The 22,116-nt window shown below is 38.6% G+C and overlaps 1 protein-coding gene across 2 annotated transcripts in view; it reads right to left on the minus strand.

The window, feature by feature from the left end:
* CDK12 (cyclin dependent kinase 12) overlaps positions 1-21,559 on the minus strand; it is a 43,158-nt gene extending 21,599 nt beyond the window's left edge. The window contains exons 1-6 of one of the 2 annotated variants that reach the window (XM_082679296.1): positions 20,461-21,559; positions 15,463-16,341; positions 9,335-9,511; positions 8,259-8,398; positions 7,096-7,266; positions 3,580-3,769 (exon numbers count right to left, since the gene is read on the minus strand). In XM_082679296.1, coding sequence (XP_082535422.1) covers positions 3,580-3,769; positions 7,096-7,266; positions 8,259-8,398; positions 9,335-9,511; positions 15,463-16,341; positions 20,461-21,509 — 2,606 coding nt within the window. In that variant the 5' untranslated portion in view covers positions 21,510-21,559. Of the gene's footprint in view, positions 1-3,579; positions 3,770-7,095; positions 7,267-8,258; positions 8,399-9,334; positions 9,512-15,462; positions 16,345-20,460 lie in introns of both variants that reach the window. The other variant, XM_082679295.1, reaches the window with a different exon arrangement.
* Positions 21,560-22,116: the final 557 nt, after the last annotated feature.

The raw sequence follows: 22,116 nt of genomic DNA on the forward strand, positions 1-22,116 counted from the left end.
CTGAAAGTTGAAATGGCAATAGATATACAGTTATGGAAAATGAGGCTAGACCTAAACATCACCAGCACCTAGCGTATTTCCTAATCCATCCCCTCCCTCCCCCCTCTCACTCTCAGTAAATAACCTTCTTCATTGGAGACAGAAGCCATCAGGTGGGACCTATTTAACATACTTTTACCTATAAACTTATTTACACCTCTAACCTTGCTTTCTCCTTTCCCTTCAATTACAGAAAAGTGCGTCAATCTCTTTTCTTATTCAAGGATAATCAGTATTACCACCTCTGGCCTTGACCCCCATCTCCTTTAGAAACTCATTTCTTTAAATTACTTTGGTTCTTTCTTGAATCTTCAACTTCCCCCTCTCTACTGATTTTCTTTTTGCTTAGCATTTAAATAAGCTCAAACCTCTGCTTCTTTAATTAAAAAATTAATAAAAACAAAAAACTGAAGTCACACCTACAATCACCTTCCCATTAATTGTGCTACCCACCCACTTACCCCACACTTTCACCACTGACCTTTTAATTTTCAGATTCTCTCTTTGGGCCTTAAAATCTACCTGCATCACCTGACATCTATGACCACTCATTTCTTAAACCTGCCTATTTTGCATTCATATTTCCTTATTTTCTTCCTCTCTGTCTAATCAGCCCCTGGGGTTCCATCTTCTCACATCTTTTCTATGCTTGATAACTCCTAAATCTACAATGCTAGTTTGAAACTCCCATGTGACCATATGCCTATTTGATATCACTACCCTGGATATATAACAGACATATCCAAAAGGGGTTTACTCTTCCCCCGACGCATCCTGCTGTTCCTTCTGTATTCCCTATATTGACCACTGTGCCACCCATCTAGATAGTTTCTCAGGTCAGAAATCTTTGAGTTAAAGTACTTTGATTCATTCGCCACCATTCACTCACTCATCAAAGTCTACTGATCTACCAAGTCTATCCTGCCCATCCTCTTCTATCAATACCTTGGTTAGTTCAAGCACTGACCATTTCTTACATTGTTCTTAATAAGTCTCTCTGCCTCCAGTCCACATGCTATATGGTGACCATTTAGTGATGTTTCTAAAACAGAAGACTAATTATGTCTCTCCTATATCTAAAATAATTTGGTGTCATTTATACTTGTGTAATTAAGATAAAATAAACATCATGGAGCCCAACGCTGCTCTCCTCCCTCTCTCGTCAATGCTTTCTCTTCTTTGTCCACCTGAGGACTCCTCTCTAGGCCATCTCACCAAGAAGTCTCTGTGCAGACAGAACTAAATGGGCAAGAGCAGAAGCTGGCTGGATCAGACTACACCATGAGACTCTTGCATCCTGCTTAGCAACCTGAGAAGGAAATTCACTTTAGTCTAAAACCTTATCAACTTCCTGAATATGGGAAGTCAGGGACAGAAAGGGGCCTGACCCACCAGAAAGGACACCAAGCAGGACTGCAGTTATTCCCTGGCCTGAAATATCCCCCAATAGAGGAGCAAAAGGAACAGAAAAAAGTATATTAATACTATAGTCCAGAAAGCTGCAAGATGATAGCCATCATCAAATTTCTGAAGCACTATTACTGTGGATACAGATTAACCAAGCCCAGCTTTAATGAGAATTGTGGTGGATCACAGGGATAGTGACAGAAAGGAATGACATATACATATATATATATATATATATATATATATATATATTTTTTTTTTTTTTCCCAAAGACTTTTTTGTTGTTGTTGTGGACCATTTTTAAAGTCTTTATTGAACTTGTTACCATATTGCTTCTGTTTTATGTTTTGTTTTTTTTTGGCCGTGAGGCATGTGGGATCTTAGCTCCCTGACCAAGGATGGAACCCGCAACCCTTGCATTGGAAGGCAAAGTCTTAACCACTGGACCACCAGGGAAGTCTCCAGAAAAGAATGACATTTTTAATATCGTGTTTTGTCTCAAAAAGGTATTTAAGGGCTTCCCTGGCGGCGCAGTGGTTGAGAGTCCGCCTGCCAATGCAGAGGACACGGGTTCATGCCCCAGTCTGCGAAGATCCCACATGCCGCGGAGCGTCTGGGCCCGTGAGCCATGGCCGCTGAGCCTGCGCGTCTGGAGCCTGTGCTCCACAACGGGAGAGGCCACAACAGTGAGGGGCCCGCGTACTGCAAAAATAAAAAAATTAAAAAAAAAAAAAAAAAAAGGTATTTAACTACAAATAACAATTTTACAGTAATTTGTACAATTAATAATGCATTAATTGTATAATTTAAAAACAAAAAATTAACCAGCACCCTTCAATGGCTGTTACCTGTAAATAAAATTTAAGCTCCTTAGCAAGATGTACAAGATCTTTAAATTGGCTCCTTGCAACTGTCCAGCTTCATCTCTTGCCATTATGTGCTTCACTCTTCTTGCCCTAGCAATACTGACTCCTTTACAGTTTTCCAAACATAATGTGTTATGTTATCTTCACATTTATGTGCTTCTGTACATGCACTCTTCTTTTGCCTAGAAATGTGAACCTCTGTTGTCAGTCTTTCTGATAAATTCCTGTTCATTCCTCAAGACTGCATCTTCCCAGATGCTCCCAAATTCAAGGGGGGAAAAAAAAAGCTTAATAAATGTTTATTGAATTGAGCAACTTATTTGTTTAGCTTCCCTACTAAACTCTGAAATCTTCAGGGACCAACCATCCCATGTGGGACTTTTAGTGCTAAAACCAGGACAGTCTCGGGCAACACTGGAGAGTTGGTCACCCTACTCCACAAAGACAGGAAATATGTCATAACCATTCCATATTCCCATCTAGATAATGTTTGTTAAATAGAACTGATCCGAAATATTTAAAACAAAGGGTGCATCAGACAAAGATGGCTATAAACAGCCCACTACCTACAGAACAAAACACTGGCCTTATTTCAATGGTACCAGACTTGCTTTTTATTCCTCAGTATGTAGGGCTATCACCAAAGACTACTGTAACGCAACTGGTATCACCAACGCAATTTAGGCAAATAGCCAGAGAGGAAGAAAGCAGATGATAAAAACTTCTGAAGAATTAACACTGTTCTTCACCAAATTCCTGTCTGTCTATACTATTAAAACCCAGGAGTAAGTGCTGGGCAGCAAGGTCAGTCACCAACTACATCTGTGTTTACTCTGAAATTCGATAACTGAGAAAGTCTCAAGAGCACTTAAAAGAGCAGGTATGTCTCTCCCCACTAAACAAAGGAGAATGTCATTAAGAACTCAATGTGTGTTTGAATTTGCCTAAGACCACAAAAGTATTATTTACTAACTATGGCAAAAGCTCTTTGAATATTCCTATAGGATGTAAGTAATTCTCTAAAATGTCTGCATTTAAAAAAACCTTTACAATCCTACCTCTTTTAGTCCTTATCAACACTGAGTCTGGAGACTCTGCTGATCAGAGTACCCCTATCACAAGTTGTTCCTAAGGTACAGACATCAGATGTACGTAAATGCAAAAAAGTGCATTACTGGGTTTACCTATAACCCCAATTAACTAGCTGAAACTAAGGGTGTCAGAAGAGATGAAGAAAATGCTTAACCTCATATGGTTACTGTGTTACCTGTTGTTCAGCAAAATGTTAGAACACTTAATATCCCGATGCAGGAAATTCTTTTTGTGACAGTAATCCAGTCCTTCCATTAGCTGTTTCATAAATGACTTGATATGATCCTCAGAAAAGTGCACCAAACCAGATTCCAACAGTCCCATTAAGTCATGGTCCATATACTCAAATACAAGGTAAAAGGCTCCTACATAGGACGAAGGAAAAAATTAAAAACAAGAGAAAAAAAAAAGGATGCCAAAATGACAATGCGTCAAATTTTAACATAATTTTGGAGTTGACCATAAGCTTTCTGGAAAAACCACTTAATTTTACACATGAAGAAACTAAAACTCAAGCAGTTGAATAACTTGCCCATTCTAACAATAAATAACAGAACTATTTTTTGAATTAATCTTCTGACTCATAGTCCAGTGCTCTTTGGACTACTTACTTCTCTAAAGGGACAACTGCCCCAATTAGATTGTATAACTAGTCTTTTATGATCTAAATCAGTTGGCAAATTACAGACTCCTTGGGCCAAATCCGGCCTGTCTATTGCTGTAAATAAAGTTTTATTTGTAATATACAAACATGTCCATTTGTTACACATTGTCTAAGACTATTTTGTAGAAATCTTTACCCTAGTTAACAGCACTCACGTAATAACGCCAGGGGTACATTTAGTACGAATTATTAATGAAATTTATAGTATTTAAGAATTGAAAGAAAAATGAATCATCTAATTCAACTCCCTAAATTTAAAAGTAGATAAAAGGCTAAGAGAATTATGAAAGATTTGAAATCCACATTATCTTTCCACTTTCAACAGGTGCATGATAGAAGCAAACACTGTAACATACGAAATACTAGACCTAGTTAGACAATGATCCATCCAGTCTAAAATTCTTCTCTCAGTAGCATAAAGGCAAGGATTCTTCGTCTACGGGATAGGCTTCAAGGACTCTTTGAACTCTCTAAATAGCATACAACATTTTAAACACATGTGTATGCAACATTTTAAATGTATATTTTTGAAGAGTGAATCCATAAGATATTTTAAAAGGTTCATGACTCCCAAAAAGTTAAGAACCACTGCATTAAAGGAATATCTTAGCTTTAGCTAAGCCCTCGTATGAATTAAGAAAACACTAAAACTGCAGAAGAGAGTGGATAAAGGACACAAACGGACAACTCAGAAAAAGAGGAAATAAGTAAAATTGATAGACATGGAAAAAAACTCAGAATATAAAGAATGCAATCCAAAATAATGATATCATTCATACTTCACCTATCAGGTAAGATGACAATTTTTTAAAAAGATAAACTCAATGTTAGGGAGGATAAAGTGGGATGGGACTCACTGGTGGGACATAAATTATTACTATCTTTCTTAAAAGCAATCTAACATTAAATATGAAAATTCCTTTGACCAAATAATTCTACTTCTAGGAAACTATATTAAGAAATAAATCAAAATACAAATATTTATGCACAAAGATGCTCAATGCAGTGTTATTATATTTTTTTAAACTGACAACTAATTGTTCAACAAGGACTGGTGAAATAAATTTGGATTCATCTATCTTTATGCACAGTCATTAAAACATGTTAATGATACAAGAAATTGCTTATGACAAGTTATAAAACACTAAATACACTTTGCTCTTGGTTATGTTAAAATAAATACAATATATATAAAATATAAAGTACTAGAAAAAAAATGCCAACATGCTAATACTACAGTGATCTTCTATGGATGCTCATATACTGGGAGTGGGAGAGAAATGATTGCCATTTTCCTTTTCTTACTCGCCTATGTTTTCAATTTTTCCACAAGGGGCATGCATCACATCCATTCATTCATTTAATATTTTATGATTAAAGAAATTTTTTTTAAGTTTTTGGCTGTGCCACACAGCATGTGGGATCTTAGTTCCCTGACCAGGGATCGAACCATGAACCCTGCAGTGGAAGCACAGAGTCTTAACCACCCATTATTTTACGATTTTTTAAAAAAGAATTTAAACAGTATGAGGTAAATTATTTAAACAGTACAGAAGGGCATGGATGAAAAGCAAGCACCTCTCCAGAAGCAACCGATTAACACTTTCTTACGCATCCTCACAGAAACTAGCTATACACTGTATTTTTTTTTTTTTTTTTTTTGGCGGTACGTGGGCCTCTCACTGTTGAGGCCTCTCCCGTTGCGGAGCATAGGCTCCAGACGCGCAGGCTCAGCGGCCATGGCTCACAGGCCTAGCCACTCCGTGGCATGTGGGATCTTCCCGGACCGGGGCACGAACCCGTGTCCCCTGCATCGGCAGGCGGACTCTCAACCACTGTGCCACCAGGGAAGCCCCTACACTGTATTATTTTTATAATCAGAAAAGGTTAAAAAAACACACCCAGAAATATACCTAGTATACTTAATTCTATTCCAATCTAACTTTCATAAATTTATCTAAGCAGGATTTCCTCTTTTCTTTAAAACTACTTCTACTAAACTCAAGAGGTATTACCCCCCTAGAGCTAATATATTTGAGGCTCTGTAAAGAAGTCCAACTTAACTTTATCCATTACCCTCCTAATTTTATGTATTTCAATCATATTCTCTGTTAACATCTCAGGCTATATTCACAGATGCCACCTCTTCACAGCTGCCCCTCTCTAAACCTTCAGATTTACTTTAATAAAAGTAGGCTGGATGTCATATATAGACTACTTCAAACATAAGTATGAAAACAATAAACAAATGTATCCCCATAGACAAAAGTTACAAATCGAGGAAAACAAACCACTATGTGACCTGAAAACTGTTTTAGAAATACCTGCTTTGGATTCGAAACTGTATAAGTACAAAACTACATTAAAAAAAAGGATGTGGACTTCCCTGGTGGCGCAGTGGTTGAGAGTCCGCCTGCTGATGCAGGGGACACGGGTTTGTGCCCCGGTCCCGGAAGATCCCACATGCCGCGGAGCGGCTGGGCCCGTGAGCCATGGCCACTGAGCCTGAGCGTCCGGAGCCTATGCTCCACAACGGGAGAGGCCACAACAGTGAGAGGCCCATGAACCGCAAAAAAAAAAAAAAAAAAAAAAAAAAAAAAAAAAGGATGCATATAAATGAAGGATGTAAAAATGAGAGTAACTGTCAAATCTGGGTTTTAATTTCCATTATTGTTATTACAATTTGTAAAAAACAGAAACAAAAAAAACCGACTTCAAAACGTTGGTTGGAGGAGAATCTTATATTGTTCGTGTGCTGGCCTTATTAGGTGTTAACAGCAGACTCTAATTTTAATGATTAACAATGATTTCTAAAAGTATGAGTACAATAATGACGAATGGACATTTTATAAAATAAGCACTGTTCAGCACAAGAACAATCTGTTAACATCTTAATTCTGATGTGGATTAAAGAAAGAAGCTGGACTTCAGTACAACTTGTTAAAAAATGCAAACAGGCAAACAAGCTAAGAAAGGGAAATAAAATGTACCAATCTCCCATGCAGAAACATGATTCTTTGCTAGTACCTTTGTCCTTCTTGAAATCCAGCGCGTCTTGTTTATCTGTGACAATTTCCTTCATGTTAACAACACTTCGGTGGATTAGCTGACGAAGGATTTTGATCTCACGAATGGCTGTGATTGGGAAGCCCTCTTTCTCATTGTCCAGTCTCACCTTCTTCAGGGCCACTAGCTCTCCTGTTACAACAAATTCAAACTGTTATATTACAATTAGCATTTTTTGGCCACCATCATGAATCAACCAATATATGCTCTTGCTCTGAAACAGACTTAATGCCTACTTTTTTTTTTTTTTTTTTTGCGGTACGCGGGCCTCTCATTGTTGTGGCCTATCCCGTTGCGGAGCACAAGCTCCAGACGCACAGGCTCAGCGGCCACGGCTCACGGGCCTAGCCACGCCGCGGCACGTGGGATCTTCCCAGACCGGGGCACAAACCCATGTCCCTTGTATCGGCAGGTGGACTCTCAACCACTGCGCCACCAGGGAAGCCCCTTAATGCCTACTTTAATGCTACATGGCAGATACTTTTATACTGTTAAAAAAAAAAAATCCCCATGTTCCCTTTCTTATCTTTGTCTTTTTAAAGATTTAAAAAAAAATTTTTTTTTTCTTTGCGGCACACGGGCCTCTCACTGTTGTGGCCTCTCCCATTGCGGAGCACAGGCTCCGGATGCACAGGCTCAGTGGCCATGGCTCACGGGCCTAGCTGCTCCGCAGCATGTGGGATCTTCCCGGACCGGGGCACGAACCCGTGTCCCCTGCATTAACAGGCGGACTCTCAACCACTGCGCCACCAGGGAAGCCCTTAAAATTTTAATTCAATATTCTGTTAAGCCTAAAAATTCTGTATTATTAAAATATATCAATAATCCAGCTACTTCATTTTATCTTCAAGGACTAGCCCCTTACCAAAGAGCAACTGACAAATTTTATTTTTACCTTCTCTTAAATTCCCAGCAAGTTTATTATAAAACATTTACAACGGACAGAAGGAGGAAGGTTTTTAGACAGTAATAATTATACTATTCTTTTGGAAAATTTTAGTCTATTTCATAACTTTTGGAGATCAAATAAGAACTCAAAGTTTACTTTTGCTAAATCCACCTAAGACATCAGTACTGCTAAATTTTTAACCTTCTGACATCTAAAATTTTGTGGCAATATTTACCTGTGTCTTTGTCCTTGGCTTTATATACTTGGCCATAGGTTCCCTCTCCAATAATCCCAATAATGTCAAACTTGTCCACACAGCGTTTCCCCCAGTCACTTTCTGTTTGTCTTCTTTCTCCATAACGAGGACAACAAATTCTAAAAAAGGCAAAACAAAAATAAAAACGAACAAAAAAGTTATTTAAAAAAATTAAGTGCATTCCTTTTTTTCTTTTTCTTTTTTATTTATTTTTTTGGCTGCATCACACAGCTTGAGGGATCCCGATCAGGGATCAAAACCGTGCCCCCTGCAGTAGAAGCATGGAGTCCTAACCACGCCAAGGAATTACCTAAGTGTATTCAAAGAACAAAACAGAATTCTTTTATGATGACTTCTCTGGCTCCTGAGTCTTTTATCAGTTTCTTTATTAAAAAAGCAGGACTCAAATGATATGAAATAAATAGTTTAAACAGTCTCTCACAGTGGCTAATCTCTCACAGATTTTTTTTTTTGCTTCAGGAAGACATAAGATCAAATAACAATAGATTTGCTACTTTATTGAGTACTGGCCTCCTCAGCCATAGAATGGGAAAATAATCCCTACATCATAGGGTTACTATGAAAGTAAAATATAAAACTTTGGCAATAATATGTGCTCAATAAATGGCAACTATTTTTACTACCAAGAGAAGAATGCTAACAATCTGAAGATCAAACTCAGATTCTACTACATTTATGGCATGGCAATTTATGTAGTTCGGGGAAAAAAAATCCCCCATCTGTTAATTCTTCATTAATGTGTACATGGTTGACACCCTCTGAATTAAAGGATTTTTTTCTTCTTCAATATGCTAAGTATTATGAATTCAAAAGATACACTGGGATCAATGTTCATGGTATACTTGGATTTGGGAAATTATTGTTTTTCTAAAAACACAACATGGTATCTATGAGTGTAGATGAAAGGATTTTATCCATTAAAATAAAATAAGATCTACATTACGCCCAATCCTCTATAAGCCTACTGGTGTAGGTTGTGGTCCAAAGGTAAGGAATAAAGCTGTAATTAAGGAAGGGTCCCTCCAAAAACTCACTTTGGTCTCTTTTTGTATGGTTGCTGAGGTGGTGTGATTGCCTTTGGTTCTGGAGAGTCTGGGGGAGATGGATCCCCACCAGGGAGCTCTGGAGGGAGAGGGAGGTCTGTGAGTAGGTGACGTGGCCTTTGTTCCTTCTCCTTCTTTACAGGTTTTGAAGGTAGAGTTTCTTTCGGACTAAACAACAGAGAGGAAAAAATGAAAAAGATCACAATTACTTAAAGGATGTGCAAATAAACCTTTTCAAAGATTATAATGTCTGGCTGTTAAAAGATTACAAAGATTTTACTTTTAAGGGGAAAAAACCCCAGTAATATAACATAATGAAATGGAGTTTATCACAGTTAAAGAGACTTGGATTTTGCAAAAAGAAATCTATAGTATATTAAAAAAACTAATAAAAAATTTGGCATATTATTTGTAGCAACTTTTTTTATTTTGCGGTACGCGGGGCTCTCACTGCTGTGGCCTCCCCCATTGCGGAGCACAGGCTCCGTACGCGCAGGCCCAGCGGCCATGGCTCACGGGCCCAGCCGCTCCGTGGCATGCGGGATCCCCCCGGACCGGGGCACGAACCCGCGTCCCCTGCATCGGCAGGCGGACCCTGAACCACTGCGCCACCAGGGAAGCCCCTGTAGCAACTTTAATAAACTTCTTTAATGTCCTTCCTAAGATTCTATGTGGATTTTTATTGAGATGAAATAAAATGCAGGAAGTTATAATCTTAAATTTGCAAAGCACCAATGCAACTCATGAAGTCACCAAACCTGCTCCATATTTTAACCAGCAAAGATTTAAATGACTGAAAGCCCAGCAATGTAATATTGGGTTGGCCAAAAAGTTTGTTCGAGTTTTTCCATGTTCCAGAAAAGCCTGAACGAACTTTTTGGCCAAGCCAATACTATTATGTTATTAAAGATGTGGCGAGAAACTTGGAAAAAGCAAATAGTATTTTACAGTGTTCTGTAAGAAATACAGCTAAGCTGAAAATCAAAATAAGTGAAAAATATACTTATTTATTCTACTGGCTGGGAAGCAAAAGGCAACCATATCCGACCATCCAAAATGGATAAATAACCTTCAAACTAAAAATCTAAGGAGAAGAGTCCAAGAGACTATTTCAGAATCATTAAAACACTGATAGCAGAAGGTCTCTCATGATAATCAACAAATTTTAATAGTCAGTGGGGGAAACAGAAGGGATGGCTTTCCTGGAATAGACTAGAAAATTCAGTTTTCAGATCCAATTTTTAACCACCTCTATTTATGAGTAAAGGAAGGATTTTGTGCCATGCATGTCCTCAGAAAAGATAGTGCAGCATACTAATTCATGCCTACAAATAAAACCATGCTAGATAGTCTTTTGTATTCCATCACAGTATCAGAAGATTAAAAAGAATCTGAGAATCCTAACCACAGTACAAACCTCCTCTACGTTTTCAACAAGTGGTTATTTAAAAAAAAATTCTTTCATGAATACTTCCACAGAACCATAAAGAACAGATCTACCCCTTGCAATGTATGTTTGTTTGTTTGTTTGTTTTGGCTGCGTTGTCTTTGTTGCTGGGCGCGGGCTTTTCTCTAGTTGCGGAGAGCGGGGTCTACTGTTCGTTGCGGTGCACGGGCTTCTCATTGGGTGGCTACTCTCATTGCAGAGCACGGGCTCTAGGCGCATGGGCTTCAGTAGTTGTGGCACTCGGGCTCAGTAGTTGTGGCTCATGGGCTCTAGAGCACAGGCTCAGTAGTTGTGGCTCACGGGCTTAGTTGCTCTGCAGCATGTGGGATCTTCCTGGGACAGGGCTCGAACCCGTGTCCCCTGCATTGGCAGGTGGATTCTTAACCACTGCGCCAGCAAGGAAGCCCCACAATGTATCTTTTTAAAGCATACTGCTGCCCTCTGTGTGTGAAACACAATCTCAAAAGCTACTACTTCCTACCAATTTTCATCATTTTAATCTCTTATAAATCAGACAGAACAATAGAATCTAGTTTGTACCATATCAACCAGAACTGGGGTAGTCAATGGAGAGCAAAACAATCACCTGAAACTTTCTGTTAAATTACTGATAGAGATGAACACACAACATTATTATAATTTGCACTAAGATTTTTCTACCCTGGGAACAAAGCCTGTTACCAGAAAACTCTTGAGTCAGGATGCCATATAGATTTTTTAAATTTCCCCAATTTTTAAGACATTTGGGAAAGAAAATTCCTAATTTTTCAACTAATGTCAAAATATTTTTTATAAATTTCAATTCCTCATGACTCAGAAATAGATTCCATCTTGGTTCTGTGTCACTAGAATCAAATTATCTGAATTCTTTCACCATCATTTACGTTCAGTCTATATTTTATATTTACACTTGTTTTATCCAAAATTTACTTTATGGGTTCAAATATTGTTTGCTACTGTGAAAATGTACATTACTTCTGAAAAATTATATTTTTAGTATGTTTATGTCAAGAAAGAATGAGTGTTTGATGGGATATGTACTACCAGTTCAGGGCACAAGTTAATAGAGATCAAATTCTGTTTCAATAAATTCCAAATGTACCAAAAACCTTGGAATAATGATGACCCATAAAACTGCAGTGCTTAACAACATTATGCTCTTTAGCCTTTAGTGTAGGGCACTCACTAAAATAAAGCTCTATATAGTTCTGAGGGCATACAGTAGATGCAGAGAGCCTAACATATTGGAGCAGATACTGAACATCTAAGTCATTACTTGAAGATTCAGTACCAGGAAGTGCTGATCTACCCTACCAATATCAGTATTTCCTGGTTCTCCATTTATACCTGCAGATGGGTTCACATGTAGTGACAAGGTTGCATAATGCTTGTATATAATTAAAAAAAAAAAAAAAGTTGCCAAGCTCCAAGATGCTGAAATTTTAGAATCCGGATAGTCTCTTGGAATTTACGATGCTGGATTTAATCTGTAGGTACAATGTAACACCTCTAATAAGTCTTTATTGTTAATAAAGAAAAAAAATATGAATTTACATATGAACTATGTGAAAAGAAATTAATTTTGGGGGGGGGGGTGGCCGTACCACGTGGCTTCAGGGCTCTTAGTTCCCCGACCAGGGATAGAACCGGAGCCCCCTGCAGTGGAAGCACAGGGTCCTAACCACTGGACCATCAGGGAATTCCCCAAAATTAATTCTTATTAATTTTCAAAATGTAAAATAAACTACTTTAAATAGATCATTTATCTCCTTCCCCTTAAAGCAGGTTGTTTAAAAAGTGATTTATTTTTACAAACTTCTATTGAAAATTTGAGTGAATACATTAAAAACATTGTATTAGCATTCTAGTAAAAAACAAGCATTCTATTACAAAAATCCTAAAATCTAATCTGAATGTTTACCCAGGCCTATTCTACACGAGCTCAGTACTTTAAAAATACAGCCTTTGAGAATAACGTAGACTCTATTCAAGTCTGATAAAACTCCAAATGAACAAGGCTTTCAAAAAAATAAAGAAAACAATATTAAAAAAACCCTATGTGGTTAACTGAAAATTTTTAAAAAGCAGCAGATCCCCATGAATAGCTATGTTCATGAAGAATGTACCATATCACGGTGGATGTTTGGCAGCCTTTGCTTCTTGAAACCAAGAATTGTACACCATGAATCATAACGGTTTTTGCAGTACCATTAATTAAATTCACTCCTGCATTTGATACCTGGGTTAATACACTCCTGCCCAATATATATGTTTGAAAGAAAAATTTCAATCTTTTCCCAAAAGGACAAATCCTCTAATACAAGCTTTATGTCATCCAGGTGGCAAATAATTTAACTACATGCCCGATGTCATTTCACACAAGCCCTGACTCTGGCTCCTTCAGCAGTTTTACTTATTCAAATAATCAATATTTAATGACTACATTCTGTGTTCTATGTTTAAAACACTGTAGGCAATAAAAAGATGTGTAAGTCACATTCTCAACGTTTAAGCTCCTGAAGCCTCACATGAGAGAAAGTAGGAGGAATATGAGTCCCATGTGCAACTTTCAGATTCCTTCCTAAAAAGTTTTCTTACAGAAAATTATTTTTCGGGACATCCCTGGTGGTCCAGTGGTTAGGACTCCACGCTTCCAATGCAAGGTGGGCAGGTTCAATCCCTGCTCAGGGAACTAGGGTCTTGCATGCTGCGCGGTGTGGCCAAAAAATTTTTTTTAAATAAATAAATATTTTTCATGTGAAAGATAGGTGCAGCTGGTACATGGATAGGGTGGCACCAAATAAGTAAATAAAAACAAGAACAGAAAAACTATCTTGAATTTATAGTTTTATAGTGAAAAAATAAAACTGATAGTGGAAGAAATCTTCACTTCCATTTTTCTACCTTTAGTAAGGACTATAAAATAAAATAGTTACACTTTTGGAATCAGAATAAATATATAACAAAAATAAGTTTTCTCACTTCATTCTCTCTCTTACACATTTTTAAAGATAGCTACACATACTCAAATAAGCACTGAATGGTCTTACTTTACCCCTCATCTGCAATCTGAAAGATAAAAATTCCTATGTGCTTTCTATCAAAATTGTTCCACCTCTGGAAACCTGCACTCCATGCTGACGCATGGTAGGTAGGTTCAACAGCTATTTGGTTAGCCAAGTAAACATTTCAAAAGCAAGATCCTTAGCCACACTGATATTGTCCTAGCCACTACGTAAACTAAGATTTAAACAAGGTTCCTGCGGATAGACAGTGGCCTAGGTTCCCTTTGGATGATACTCAATTGACTATTTTCCAACAAAAACTGTAAAAATATATCGCTTGTATCTATGAGAAGTATATTGTGTACCTCAAACAAATTTTTCTACATAAATTTCAGGTTCTGTTCTCCTTTGCAGTTCTCAGGATGTGGCAGAATTCATAAATACCTATTAATATTAGAAAGAGCATGTGAAATTTTTCTTTAAAATCAGATTTACAGCTATGTATAGTAATGGAGCCATTCTCTCAAATAATCTCTTTCCCTCTCATTTATTGCACTTGCACCTTCTAAAAAAAGTGCAGAGTGTAATCTGAAAAAATATAGATCTAAAGGGCTGAAATGTATCACTGTTCAAACTACTGATGTCACCTGGAAAGTAAGGGAAGCTTGGGAATTGGTCTGGGATGCAAGACCAATAATACTTATTTTTGTGCTTACAGTGGAAGTTTGTTGCAATAAGTGAAACTCATCCTCCAGAACAAGAGGGCAGAATCTCCACAGGAAAAAGAATAATACAAAGATTGCCATGGCATATGTCACTGCTAAATCATGTTTGTTTGGTGGTACTTGCCTGGCTAGGCCTGTCAAGAAATTAAACAAATATATTTCCTAATGCCTTCCATGAAATCAGATTCATGCTTCAAATTATTTCAGTTTTCAACACTCAGAGGACTCATTAAAATTAGAGCTCTTCCCATCACCCCACTGTGAATTTATATTCTAATTAGCAAAGATTCTATATATTGTTCTTTTCTTCTTACAGGATAATTAATTTTTTTAAAGCATCAGGAGGGAAAAAAAAGTAGCTATAAAAGACATTTTTGGGACCACTGAGGATATTATTATTATTGATATGCTACTGATATTATTTAATAAATGAATGATAAGTTTTTTAGGGTGATAAAGGTATTGTGATTATATAGGAAAATGTTCTTGTTAGGAGAGACATGCTAAAGTATTCAGAAGTGTCATGATATCTACAGTTAAAACAAATATGGCAGAAAATTAACAACTGGTGAATCAAGGTGAAGAGTATACAGGTGTTAATTATATTCTTTTAACTTTTCTGCAGCTATTTAATATTAAAATTTTCAACATAAAAATTTAAGGAGAAAAACACATGATTTTTAAAAATTTGAATCAAAATTATCAATAAATACACTTATGAGAAAAAGGGTTACGTAGACCTCAAACTGTAATTCTCTTTTCCTAATAAATGTCATATATAAGGACTTTTCCACTGAAAACCAAACATCAAAGGCATTTCCTATTCATGAAAGCATTCTAAACAGCCATTCATTAGATCAATTTTGATAAAGCTTGAGAACAAAAAATACATTACACTTAGAACAAGAGGGTTAAAATTTCCCAGTTAACCACAGGACTTACCTATCCATGTCATCATCTCCCAGTAATAAGGGTGGGAGGGGCAGAGGAGGCAACGTTGAAGTTTTTAGGTGTGGAATAGCAGCTGTTACAGACACTTGAGTCTTCACAGAAACCTGTACAGGGGGCTGAGAATTTGCCTGAGAGGACAGAGTTGATGTCCTTGGGTGAATAGAAGGGGGCAAAGTTGAAGTACTAGAAGAAAGAACCTGACTAAATGTTGGTTGGGGAGGAGGCAGAGGTGGTTGCTGTGGAAGAGCTGGTAGTGGAGGCAAAGGTGGCAAGGGGGGTGTCTGAGGTGGAGGGGTAGTAGTTGGTAAAGGAGGTGGAGAAGTAACTGTGGGAAGAGGTGGAAGGGTCTCCTTTTCAGATGTCTCTGTCTCTTTTGGAGTAGCAATCTCCTCTTTCAGTGCTACAGGTTTAGAGTCTCTTGTTCCCTGTCCTTTTGAATCTTTAAGAACAGGATGCTTCTCAGAGTTTTCATCCAACTTTATTTTCCCTGTATCTAAAGAATTTTTGACCTCTGTATTTAGATGTGTTACATTCACCAGTTCGGTATCTGGGGCAGATTTTTCCAATTTTACACCTCTGGGTAACTTTTTAGACTCCAAGCCTGAATCCTTAGCCTCTACTGAACTGTTCTCTTTTCTAGGCAAAAATATAGGTGAACCCTTGGATTCCTTTCCATCCATTTTTGCTGCAGCGGCTGCTGCTCTTTCCTTCTTTTTCCTACTGAGTTCAGCTCCCAAGCTGGAGTTCAGTGGAAGCCTGACAGGTGAGATACTGGAATGTCGACTGCGTGACCCGGATCTCTTCTTTTTACTATGAGAAGATGAGTGTCTTGAATATGCGGGACTTCTACTTCTAGACTTCATGGATTTTCTACTGGAAAAAGAAAAAAGCAGTTTAAAATGGATAGACTACAGCAATGTGGAATAGATCAGTTAAACAAACTATGAAGAACTGTAACTTAAAAAACCCACTGAGTATTTAGCAATCTTAAAAATAGATTAGGTACCATCAAATAATAATAATAATGTATCAATATTGGTTCATTAATTGTAACAAATGTAAGATGTTAACAATAGGGGAAACTGAGTTTGAGGACATAAAATAATTCTTTGTACTATCTTTACAATTTTTCTGTAAATTTAAAACTGTTCTTTACTTTAAAAAATAGATTAGAAGGAAATAAATCCTGCATGGCAACATATTTCAATCATATAATCTAAAAATTATCCACTACTTATTCAACTGAAGGAAGATGGATGGATACTTTTTTCCCATGTTAGAAAATACCCATATTCACAATGATTACTTTTAGCACTTTGGTTTAAATATCTGATAAACTGAAAACATGATTTTAAAAAGTCATACTTAATGCTAAACGTGGGTTATATCAATTAGGAAGTTAAAAGTAACTAGCACACTTCACCAAAACCTAAATTTTTTAAACTAGACAGCTATTTTATTGAGAAATCCCAGGAAAAGTTTCTGTTCCTTGTATCCTCACTTTATAATTAAGTTGCACCTATACTAAACAAACCCCCAATTACAAGAGTTAGGATTTACAAAAACTAGATAAACCAGAGAAACTGTCTTACCAAAATAATTTATTAGAAGTTATTAAAACTATGATGGCTTCTAGTACTTTCAAATATAAAATGATTTCCAATAAACTTTTTAGGAATTCATAAAGCAAGGTATTATTGCATGTTCAACTTATCTTCTCCATTATTAAGGAAGGATTGGAAAGTAAAATCTGGGAATCTATAAGGCAGATTATTCTAAATTAAAACCCAAACCCTCATTAATTCTTTTTTGCTTTTTCATAAAGCCTAATGTGCTCAGGCCTCAGTGTGAGGAGGAAAAAAAATCAGCACAAAAAATGTGACTGGACAAAAGATAATTTGCGCAGTAGTGTAAAACAAATTGTTCCCATTCCAGATCTTCAATATCTCCCTTTATCGTTGATCATTGGTAAGGCTGATGTGATTCAAAATGTTTCAAAACAAATAGCATATACATGGTAGGTGAAACAACTCACATGACGTTAGTCATGATTTTCTTATACCTATAATGCTTTTTGGAAACTTTCTTCCACGTTTATTAAAATGTAAAGTTATCATTGGAATCAAAGTGCTCAAAACAACAATAACAACAATGTATATATGAACATGAGGATATAAAATACTGAAAGTAGTTAAGTGAATTTACCAAGTATCCACTTACCCTTCAGAAAACTAATACTTCTCTTATAAATAAGTGGCTAAAACAAGAGGTTTTCTCTGATTGAATTATAGGCTGGTCTAAAACTAACATTATCTCAGAAAAACACTAAGTAATGTCAGAGACCGTGCTCTACAAACCACTGTTTCTTTCATCTTTCAGCATGACTAAATCTTCCTAAGGAACTCTGCTACAAACCTTAAACTTCTGAACAGAAGCCTACAATTAATAGGACGTTTGGATGGCCATAAGTTATATAAACGTTACATTTGAGGTCCAGGTCCACTCTTCAAGGAAAAAAGGGGGTATAGGGAACAACAAATAGGTAAATGCAGGCAACAAAAAAAATTGTCTTCAAAAACAAATGTATTTTTTCCCTAAATTAAGTTAGGTCCCACCATTTGAAATGAAATTTCTACTATTAATCACTAATAATTTGGTGGATGCAAAGACCTTGCGTTTCTGCCAAAGCATTTTCAGTCTTTAAAAATGAAATCTTTTGTTTAATCTTGACTGTCTCTCAAGGAAAAAAAAAGAGAATACTATAAAAGGGATCTGTATGTTTCTCCACCCTGACTCTAAGAAATTGAATGAGGAAAACTACATACATAACGCACACACACAAACACATAACGCTCTTTTCAAGCCAACTAAAAATGTGCATGTGACTCCAGAATTATTATGTAGTGTTTATATTTGTGTCCTATAATACTGTGTCTCCAATTCTTTCTTGATTTATTTTTACCATCACTGCACTAGTTCCAACTAAGTGAGTAGAGGAAGAGAGAACTTGAGATTTGAATCCAAAAGGAATCACTGCAAAGTAGCAGTTTTTACTGAAACTTGTTTTAGTGTTTTAGCCTCAATGTAATTCTGTATTCCCAAACCCCATAACAATCAAAAATTCTCAGAACAGGCTTAATGAAACTACTCCCTCAAGAAAACAAATATTCTGAGAATATTTCTAAGGCATCCTTAAAAAACTAAGCAATTTTACAAATGGTACAGTTAAGACATCCATTTCACTGTATATAAATTTACCCCTCATCCCTCCAAAAAAAAAAAAGTGAACTCTAGCTAATGGTGTACATGCTAAAGTGTTTATAGTGAAGTATACGGAATGGAACTTCACTATAAACTTCAAGTAAGTATGCAACTTACTTTCAGATGAATCAAAACAAATGAAGGTGGAGAGATGGATAGAGATGATAAAATGTATAGCAAATATTAATTGCAGAATCTAGGTGGTACATACTTGAGTCCTCACTACAATTCTTTCAACTTTTCTGTGCTTGAAAAATTGTAATAAAATGGAGGGGAAAAGCCTAAGGAACTTCAGACACTAACAGCTAGGAACTCCTGTAGCTTGATGAATTCAAACTAGTTTACAAATAATTATAACTTTAAGTCAGCAAAAATTACTCACACTGACATATAAAAGACATGCATGGATTTTTTCAAATTCGCATAATTTCTCTACTAGTGTTCAACAACATTTCTCTCATTCATTGATAGAATTTACTGACTGGCTCCAAGTACCAGGCACTGTACCTGGCTATGCACTCATATTTACTAATTAATCCTCACAACAACTCTAGAAGTAGGTAGTTATTATTCTCATTTCACACACAGAGAAATTAAATTATACGCCAAAGGTCACAAAAGCAAGATTAGGATTCCACTCAGGTATAACTCCAAAGCCCAAGTTCTGCTTTTGAAGAAAAGCAAAGAGGAAGGTACATCTCACCACCTAGGAACAAGAACAGTTTTCTGTAGACAATTCACTTCAACAATTAAATTTCAAACTAACATGACTTTCTCACCAAAAATATCACAGTGAAGGTACTATTACCAATTTTTAAGAGAAAGATTTTGAAATTAACCTGTGGTCACAAATAAGTCAATGGTGATGCTGTAAATAAAATCAAATTATCCTTGGAAACAATTTCTGCTAGGTTATACCATAAAAGGGAAAAAGAACTAATTGGCTGAATTTCCACTAGAAACATCACATAAAAGACAGGTGTCTCGGGCTTCCCTGGTAGCGCAGTGGTTGAGAGTCCACCTGCCGATGCAGGGGACGTGGGTTCGTGCCCCGGTCCGGGAAGATCCCACATGCTGCAGAGCGGCTGGGCCCGTGAGCCATGGCCGCTGAGCCTGCGCGTCCGGAGCCTGTGCTCCGCAGCGGGAGAGGCCACAACAGTGAAAGGCCCGCATACCGTAAAAAAGACAGGAGTCTCTTGTAAGTTATCAAAAAATTGTCAATTAGGAAATAAACTTACAAGTTTGGAGACTCAGTGGACAGCACAAATGGTAGATGACTTAGGCAAATAGCCCCGAGATAATACAAATGAAAAATTTTAATTTCTTACATCTCCAATCAGGTCCAATGAAGCCTAAGGCACTAATACCAAAGTGATTTTTAAAAAGTTAAGACAAAGCAACTGAAATAGCTGGATAAACTCTGGGCACCAGTATCAATCCTATGCAGTCAGTAAGCAGAAGCCTATGATTTTTCTCACGTGGGAGCTTACAACTGAAGATCCCACCACTGGAAGTACCTACCTTTAGCAGCTGTAGGCATGTGAACTCTGCACTTCTCCAATTCTGGGTTAAGAGGAGACCAGACTCACCTACATGATGACTAGCCAATAGCAAAGTGTTCCAGTCACTGATGAACACTGGGGGCTTCAACAAAATGTTAACATGTCTAATCACCTGTTCCTCATAAGCCACCGAAAGAAGGAACGGGCTGTTAGACAAATAGCTCACCTGGGGAGCGGACTCCGGCTCAGAGAGCGCTTGCTCAGGAAAGGGCTGCTGGACCGCCTTCGGCCGTAGGGACTGGGTGATCTCCCACTGTAAGAGCCACTCCTTTCATAGCTGGAAGAACGTCGCCGGCTATAGGGACTCACAGACCTCTGTCGTCTACTGTAGGGACTGGGTGACCGTGTGCTGGACTGGTAGGCAGAAGGCTCCTTGTAAGGTGGGCTGATTGACTGCCTTCTTGAGGTACTTCCCGGACTCTTCTTGTAGGAGTCGTAATTGCTAGAGGTGTGAGATCTCGGGGGACTAAGGTCATAATCTTGGCCGTAAGAAGCTCCTGAGGGGCTATCATCTTGCTTGGGGCTGTCCGACCACTTCCGGTGGGGACTCCTGGACCTCCGTTTGGGGCTGTCCACGGTTTTGTAACTTTTGGGTGTTTCCCTTTTCCGATGACTTTTACTCCGGTCTTTGTGCCCGGACTTCAACTCGCGTTCTTTCCGGGTCTTCTCCTTATGGAGTTTGGATGACCTGGATTCCTTGTTGCTGCTGCTTTTGGAGACCTGCGTCTTTCCATGGTCATCATTCTCCTCATTTGAACGCTTTGAACTTCCTGATATCCGGTCCTTCATCGATCCCGACTTGCTGGAGGCTTCCAGGTTTTTTTCTTTCTCTGACTGTTTAGTTTTTAGTAAGTCCCGGGAACGTCTGTGCTGGTGGTGACGGTGTTTGTGCAGGCGGTCACTCCGATCAGTCCCGCGACGTTCATCATTCTCCCTCCGGTCCAGTTTGAAGGCCATGTCGTCAGAGAAGGTATCGGAATCAGAGCTAATGTCATCATACTCCACCAAAGGTTTGATAATTGTACCCAAAGGTGCTGCTTCGGGGGTCACCAACCCCATGTCTTTGGAGTGCTTGGACCTATGCCGCTTGTGCTTCGACACCAAGCGGTGACGCTCCCTGCTGTTGGAGCTGCCACCTCCCGATGACGGCTGCAAAGTTCCAGAAGCTCCTCCACTCCCGTCCTTCTTGCCCCCATGTCTCTCTGGATTGGGCATTCCCTTTCCCCTGGCCTCAAAATGGGGAAAAAGTTCCCCAGCACTCCAAAAAGTAACCCCCACCCTCCCCCCCAGCCCCAGCCCCACGCCTACCAAAGCGCCCCTACAAGGGGGTGGGGAGGGAAGGGACGGTAGCCCAGGCTCCTCCTCCCTCCCGACTCCTCAGCACCCTCCTACATGAGGTGGGGGGTGAAGGAGCCAGGGAAGAAATGAGAGTTCCTCAGCAGTGGAGTTGCGAGACAACGGGTAGCCGCTCGAGTCTGTTTCCCCTCCTCCCCACGCCGAGCCAATCCTCAGGCCCAGGCGCCGGGGAGGTCGAGGAAGTAGGAAGCCGACGGCCCGGGGCTGTGGGGCCGACTCCGGCTCTGGGGCCCTGTGAGGACTGCGCGGGCCCTTCCCCTTCCCGGTAGCCCGGCTCGGGGCGGCTTCCTGTCGCTGGGGTCCCGCGGCCTAGGTGCCTCACGCCCCCTTTGTCCCTCGCTACTGAAAGAGTCCCTTTTCTAGCTTCCGCCTCACCTCAGTACCTCACACTCACTCGCTCCCTCACAGAGGCTCACAGTCACACACTAGGTTAAACCGAAACAGCACTGGGAGGAAGGGGGAGGGG

Source organism: Grampus griseus (assembly GCF_964374135.1).
Source record: "Grampus griseus genome assembly, chromosome: 20".
Classification (NCBI taxonomy): Eukaryota; Metazoa; Chordata; class Mammalia; order Artiodactyla; family Delphinidae; genus Grampus; species Grampus griseus.